Source organism: Echinops telfairi, unplaced genomic scaffold (genome assembly GCF_000313985.2).
Source record: "Echinops telfairi isolate 266 unplaced genomic scaffold, ASM31398v2 ScPeMD7_2;HRSCAF=8, whole genome shotgun sequence".
Classification (NCBI taxonomy): Eukaryota; Metazoa; Chordata; class Mammalia; order Afrosoricida; family Tenrecidae; genus Echinops; species Echinops telfairi.
In genome coordinates, this window is record NW_022103898.1 from 9,695,011 (window position 1) to 9,702,248 (window position 7,238).

The window sequence follows — 7,238 nt, forward strand, 5'->3', positions numbered from 1 at the left end:
ATCTGTGCCATAGGCGCGTGACAGTTTCACCCCCGTGTTTCTGCCCCCAAGGGGCACGCAGAGTGTCCCCTTGTGTCTGCTGCTGTTGTCACCTGACACCAGGTTGTTCCTGACCCGTAGCGACCTATCTGCCCAACAGAACAGAACACTCCCCGGTCCTGCACCCCCCTCGCCATTGTTCCTGTGCTTGAGCCCATTGTTGCGACCACGGGTCAGTCTGTCTCATTAAGGGCCTCCGTCTTTTCTTTTCTGCTGCCCCGCCACTTTACCGAGCAGGATGTCCTCCTGACAATAGGTCCGAGGGGTGTCAGACGAAGCCTCTCAGGGTCTTGCTGGCTGCGCCTCTCCCAAGACGTGCATCTGCAGTACCGTCAGTTCATCCCTTTTAGCGCTGCGGTCGACGTGGATGTGCGTAGATCTGGTCACGTTTTCTTCATAGTTTCTTTGGGAGAGATAGCGAGTGGAGTGATGGCAGGTCGGTCGTATGGTATTTCTACGTATGGTATTTCTGCGCCTATTTGTTTATGGGGGCGACATCCTGTTCTTCACAGGGGCCGCACCCTCCGGCAGCCCCACGCATCTCGCCACGCCCTCTCCGCCGCTTGGCATTTCCTTGTTCTGTTGCCAGTACTGCTGTGAGGGGGCTTCTCATCGTTGTTGTCATGTGTATTTCTCTTACAAGCGGTGATGTGAGCATTGCGTCCCATGGCAGTTGGCAGCCTGGGTGCCATCTCTGGTGAATTCTGTTCATGTATTCTGCCCATTTTTAAACTTGATTCTCCGTGAGTTGCCTATTGAGGTGCTGGCAGCATGCTATAGGTTTTTGAGATCAACCCTTTATTCAACGTATCATTGCCGATTTCCCTCCCCACCAATCTATGGGTTCCTTTTTTACCTTCCTTTGTTTTTACTCTTTTGATGAGATGTAGTTTTGTTTATTTTTTTGATGTTATGTCTTTTAAGGGGTCCCAGTCCTTAGCTTCTGTAGTTTGTTTTTCATTATGTTCTGCTTTTATTATGTCTTAAGGGCTGTAAGTTGGGTCCTAGTTTTTCACGGGCGATCCTTATAGTTCTAAGGTTTCTATTTAAGTCTTTAGTCCACCCTGCATTTGTTTTTTGGTATATGTTTGTTTTTTGTGTGTGGTGTGAAGTATGGGCTCTGTTTCATTCTTTCACGTATCAAGAGCCATTGGTTGAGAAGACTCACTCTTCCCCCCGAATGTGCTTCAGCCCTTTATCAACGATCAGGCGTCTGTGGCGGTTAGGTTTTATTTCTGGTTTGCGTTCCTGCTCTTAAAGTTGCCCCACCTCCCCCGCCCCAGGCCAGTTGAGGCCTCTGGTAGGGACACCCTAGCCACATCACACTGTGAGTTGGGTCTGTCTGTGTTTACCTGGAGGAATCAGGGTGGGCTTCCTGGAGGAGATGGCCTGAATTGTCCTCCTCTCTGGTGCTCACTTGTGAACTTCACACCCACCCTGGGCAGAGGCGCAGCATAACCACCCTTGCGTGGGTGCCTGAGCCTGCTGGCCTTGAGCCTCACCTCCTGAGTCCCTGCTGTGCTAGTGGCTGACTCTCAGGCCTCACCTTCTCCACCTGAGGGATGGGATGAAGGGAGGCATTGTGATTGTGTGGATGGCAGGAAGTACTGGGTGGGCGGCATCATTCTGGGCCCCTCCAGGTAGAGCTGGCTGGGTCTCAGCTCGCGCCCCCCGCCCCCCCTGATTCTCTCCACAGGTGGGCAACCTGGGCCTCCTGTTCATGTTGCTCTTCTTCATCTACGCTGCGCTGGGCGTGGAGCTCTTTGGGAAGCTGAGTGAGTGAAGGGGAAGGGTCCTGGGGAAGGGGGAGTCTAAGACCACCCCCAGTCACACTGGGATTTTTGTATTAGGCAGCTTCCCCCTCCGCAGGGCCCCCGGGGAGTGGGGACGGGCAGCTGTAGGGCACTAAGAAAAGCCAGCAGTGGACGCCCCCTGCAGTGGACGCCCCCGAGAACCAGTCTTGTCTGGCACCCCACTGGCCCAGCATGCAGAGGCCAGGGGCAGGAAGACGACATCCCACGCTGAGCTCACCGGGCACAGGGTCAGCTCTGGAAAGCAGGGGTCCCTCAGGGGGCCAGCACAGCCCCCGCATCTTCTCAGAAATGGATGCATACCTGAGTCTGAATGAGTCCCAGTTTCTCCATCTGTGCCCTGGGCTCATCTCCACACGCACCTCTGGTAGCTTGAGGTTTTGGAGCTGGGGACAGGGCTGACCCCCTCTCCCCTGCAGTCTGCAATGACGATAACCCGTGTGAGGGCATGAGCCGGCACGCCACCTTCGAGAATTTCGGCATGGCCTTCCTCACGCTCTTCCAGGTCTCCACCGGTGACAACTGGAACGGGATCATGAAGGTACCGGGACCAGGCAGGAGGAGGAAATGTAGGGTCCCTGGACCCTCCGTCCAAGAGGGAGGGCCTTAGAACAGGGCCTGCCAGGCCCCCACAGTGCAGCCAGGCAGGCACCCTGCCTCTCACCACTGCCCAGGCCCGTAGGGGCCAGGCAGGATTGGAACCCAGGCCAGCGGCCTCCTGCACCCACGGCACAGCCCCTCCTCTCTATGACGTGACCCACCATGCCCACCGTCCCTGGGGGAGGACTGGGAGGACAAGGTGCCCGCAGAGGTGGGGAAAGCCCAGTAGAGGAAAGGGGGAGGCCTGCCAACCCTGCTGGGGCTAGAGGCTGGGTGTGAAATGTAGAGAAGGGGCAGGGAGAACTCTGGTCCACGTGGCTTGGCGCACCCTCCAGCCCCCGGGGCCCCAGGAGGGTGCATCCCAGACTGCTACCCTGTGGGGGTGAGGTGTGCCACCGCGGTGGAGGGGAGGGCACGACTGGGCCACCCCGGGGTGTCGATGGAGCCTCAGGCCAGAAAGGAGCCCAGAGGTTTAGGGGGTTGTGTCTGGCGCTGCCCGGGTCTGTGTGCGTGCGCACGTACCCGCGACGGTGCAGCGGCCGGCTGGCGGGCCGGGTCTCCGCGCCCCGCTCACTGCCGCCCCCGCCCAGGACACGCTGCGGGACTGCACGCAGGACGAGCGCAGCTGCCTGAGCAGCCTGCAGTTCGTGTCGCCGCTGTACTTCGTCAGCTTCGTGCTCACGGCCCAGTTCGTGCTCATCAACGTGGTGGTGGCCGTGCTCATGAAGCACCTGGACGACAGCAACAAGGAGGCGCAGGAGGACGCCGAGATGGACGCCGAGATCGAGCTGGAGATGGCCCACGGCCTGGGCCCTGGCTCGCGCCCGCCCACAGCCTCCCCTGGGGCACCCAGCCGGGGGCCGGGCAGTGGGCCGGACCCTGAGGGCCGTGTGCGCCGCCGCTGCTTCTCGCCAGCCCAGGTGAGGGATGGAGGTCTCTGCGGGGCGGGAGGGTGTGCTGGGCTGGAAAGGCTTCTGGGGAGACCCCCTGTCCGGCTCCACAGGAGGGGAGACCCCATAGCGAGGGGTCGGGCCCAGGCCACGTGCCCAGAGAACCAGGAGGGCAGCGGTGCTCGCCTGCCCCAACGCCCCGGACCGGCCCGATAATCCCGCCTGTCCACGCCCCGTCCCCGTGCGCCTAGGAGAACCTGTGGCTGGACAGCGTCTCTTTAATCATCAAGGACTCCTTGGACGGGGAGCTGACCATTATCGACAACCTGTCCGGCTCCGTCTACCACCACTATTCCTCGCCCTCCAGCTGCGACAAGTGCTACCACGACAAGCAGGAGGTAGTGGGGTTGGGCGCCCGTGGGGTGGGGGCCACCCAAGGGAACGGACAGGTGAGGCTGGCTTCTAGGCAGGCCAGCGCCGCCCCCATCCGGAACCCCAGCTTCCTGCCTGTCTGCAAGATGCTGCGCTGTGGCAGCGCCCCGGAGCTGTGCCAGGGGGACCCAGCCTGTGCCTGCAAGCACGGCAAGCACTCAGACCTGGGGCGTGGGGCTTGGCAGCCAGCCTAGCCCTCAGCATAGCTGCCCTGTGAAGGGTCCTGCTCTTCCCAGGGCCTTCCGGCCTCTAGCCGGGCACTGCCCATGCAGGGCTGCCGGCCCTGAGCGCCCTCCCCAGGGTTGTTCCAGGCCCCCAGTAACTGTGGGGCCAGCCCAGACGGCCCCGCTCAGAGCAGGGTCAGGAAATCTTCAAGGACGGGCTTGTGGGTCTGGCCCTCGTTACAGGTGTTTCCAATCTCCCAGAGCCCAGGTTGGTGGTTCGAACCTACCAGCTGCGCCCCGGGGAGACAGCTGTGGCCGTGAAAATGACCGCCTTGATGACCCTGGGGCTGTGACCTGTCCCGTAGGGTTGCTATGGCTCAGAATCGACTAGAAGGGAATGGGCTTGACTTTGGGGTTCAGCTACTCTTGCTTGTGCCAGCGAGCCTTCATGGGGCCAAGAGGAGTCAGACCCTGGCCCGCCTCCAAGGGCACTTGGTCTGGGGTCAAGCAGAGTGACTGCGGGGTCAAAGTCCCTGGGAGGCGCCAGGTAGCTGGCTTCCCCACAGCTGGCAGGTGGCCCCGCGTGGATCCAAGCCTCCCCTCTATGACCTCCAGAGGTCGAGGTCTCCCCCATCCCGGCGTGACCCGAGGCTCCGCATCTCCCCACAGGTGCAGCTGGCTGAGACAGAGGCCTTCTCCCTGAACTCTGACCGGTCCTCATCCATCCTGCTGGGTGACGATCTGAGTCTCGAGGACCTCACAGCCTGCCCACCTGGCCCCAAAGACAGCAAGGTGTGCAGCCCTGGGGGCGCCTGACAGGACATGCTTCTTCCAGTCCCCCAGCCTGGTGCGGGCCTTCCTCTCCTGCTGTTCTGCCGGAGGAGTGGGGCTCAGAGAGGATGAGTGATCTCCTCAGGGCCACAGAGCAATGGGCTCAACCCAGGTGCCAACCTGACCTCCCAGAGGTCCTGCCTGCTCCTTGGGGGCTTCTCATCCCTGTAGGGGTTGGTCATCCCAGCCAGGTTGGCCCTGCAGCCAGGGAGCGTGTGGGAGGTATACCAGGGGCATTCCCTGCACATCTCGGGGCCTTAGGGATGATACCCACACTGAAGATGGCCGAGCAGAGAGGCCGCCTGGGACTGACCCCTGTGTACTGACCTGTGGCTAGCAGTCTGAGGAGCAGGAAGGACTCAGGCTGACCCTGTAGCTGCAGGGTGGGGAGTGGGCAGCTCTGGGCTGATGATCGCAGGTCAAGTGCTTCCTGTCAGAGAAAGGCAGGGAAGATCTGGCCAGGTGGGGATATAGTGTCCCTGTGCTCAAAGAACCTGTTTCTTGCACTCCCGGGCGATTAGGGCTTGGTTGCTGCCCCGGGCACCTTTCCTCAGCTCAGGGAAGGCTTCTGGGAAGTGAAGGAGTGTGGACCCCACTTACACCCCCATCCCTGCCTCCACCCCCGCTACCCGGTCTCCAGGAAGCTGATAGCTTTCAGCCTCTACAGCCTGCCCCCAGCCCCTGTCTGCATTTATCTCCCTGCACCCCACACAGGATGTCAGGGTGCACAGTTTCCGGGCCCAGCTGGGGCCCAGTCTGGTAAATCTGGGGCACCTTTCACATAGGACTCAGCAAGTCACTGAGTCAGGGGACCCCTGTCTCAGAGGGGCATTCAGGCAGCTTTCCCCAAGCATGTGGGAGCTGGGGGTGTAGGGGATTGCAGTCACCTGCGCCAGCACTCGCTCCCTGGGCAGAGTCTGGGGCGGGGCTCTCTGCCTGCAGGACCTGGTTTAGCTCTCAGTTTGTGGATGTGGAGACCAAGGCCCAGCAAAGGGCAGGGACCTGACCAAGGCCAGGCTCACTGCTGGCCCATCTCTGATGCTTCACTCTCTCTGGGCAGGGATTTGGCCCTGCAGTGGGCGGGGACTTGGCTCTGCTGTGGGTGGGGACTTGGTACCCAGAGTCTCTTGGCTTCAGAGTAGAGGAAGCTCCTTCTCGCCAAATAGAATCTGAGCCAAGAGGGGAGCGAATGGGGATACCACAAGCTGCCTGGGACGTCGGAGGGGGGGGGTTCCCTGGAGGTTTGGAAGATGACAGGTGGAGTTGCTGAGAAGAAGGCAGGGCGAAGTCTGCCTTTCAGCAGGGGGTGGGGGCGAGGCAGGGGTAGTAGGGCATGAGAACTGTTGTGATGGACCACCCACCACTCCCCTTTCCCTCAGGGTGAGCCAGAGCCACCAGAGCCCACCCACGTGGAGGACCTGGGTGAGTGCTGCTTCCCTTTACCCAACACGGCTATCGCGCTGGGCCCGGAGAACTGCCTGTGTGAGATGGAAGCCGTCCCGTTCAATCCAGTCCGGTCCTGGCTGAAACACGACAGTAGCCCAGGTGAGGGCAGGCATCCTCCACTGCTCCTGCCCTGACCCCTCCCCACCTAGTGTCTTTGTCCAGAAAGAACCTGAGGGACATCCGGCCACAGGAAGTGTGCATCACAGGCTTGAAAAAATAAGGGCAAAAAAGCAAGAGCCAATGGATGGAGACAGATGGGCTAATAATTATACCCAAGCTCAGGGGAAGGGCAAGTGGATGCTGAGCTTCCCGGGAGCCCTGGTGAGAAAGGAAACAGGCTGATTGCACCGCTCCCATTCCCAAGCAGAAGGAAAGCTGCCAGGTTCTTGACGTCCTCTCAAATTTTGGACATTTACCCCAGAGGTCTTCACACGAGGGGCACACTGAACAACACAAAGCCTTTTTGTAAAACTGTCTTGATGTTCACACTTGACATCCACCTTCCCCAGCCCACGTGTGTCTGTGTGCCTCAGGCCAGTGGTTTGGCTTAAAAATAGGGGCTTGGGTTGCCCCTTTAAGAAGCTGCAGAGGAGGGGGGTTTCTGAGGACCCCCTAAAGCCAATACTTCTTGCCTTGATAAGATGGCCAAGACCCCAGATTTCCTGGTTCAAAACCAGGGCACGTGAGTTGTTTAGACTTCAGTCAACCATCGAAATGCTGGCACTTTCCTTAAATCGGAAGATGACATGGACCAGAAAGCCCACCCAGCCGCCTTGGGGTCATAGCCACATGCCCCTGAATTCCTATGCCCACCCCCTTCCTGGAAGCTCCCGAGGCCACCATGGCCAGGGATGGCTACTGCCCTACTCCCAGAGGGCTCCAACGCGCCTCTGCCCTGTCCAGGCTCTCAGGAGGGAGGGCCACACAGCATGGTGGCCAGGGGCAGCTCTCAGCCTGCTCCGCCTGCCCCTTGGGTTATGGTCGCTCTACATTTTTACACTGTGGCTGTATATATATATACATAT

The 7,238-nt window shown here is 60.0% G+C and overlaps 1 protein-coding gene across 4 annotated transcripts in view; it reads left to right on the forward strand.

The window, feature by feature from the left end:
- The window catches only part of CACNA1I (calcium voltage-gated channel subunit alpha1 I), a 130,841-nt gene that overhangs the window by 122,066 nt on the left and 1,537 nt on the right, over positions 1-7,238 (forward strand). For 2 of the 4 annotated variants that reach the window (XM_045290357.1, XM_004700676.2), the window contains exons 29-34: positions 1,736-1,814; positions 2,270-2,391; positions 3,041-3,370; positions 3,592-3,738; positions 4,606-4,728; positions 6,147-6,312. In XM_045290357.1, the coding sequence (XP_045146292.1) occupies positions 1,736-1,814; positions 2,270-2,391; positions 3,041-3,370; positions 3,592-3,738; positions 4,606-4,728; positions 6,147-6,312 (967 nt within the window). The remainder of the gene's footprint in view (positions 1-1,735; positions 1,815-2,269; positions 2,392-3,040; positions 3,371-3,591; positions 3,739-4,605; positions 4,729-6,146; positions 6,313-7,238) is intronic. The other 2 variants (XM_045290369.1, XM_045290377.1) reach the window with 1 other exon arrangement.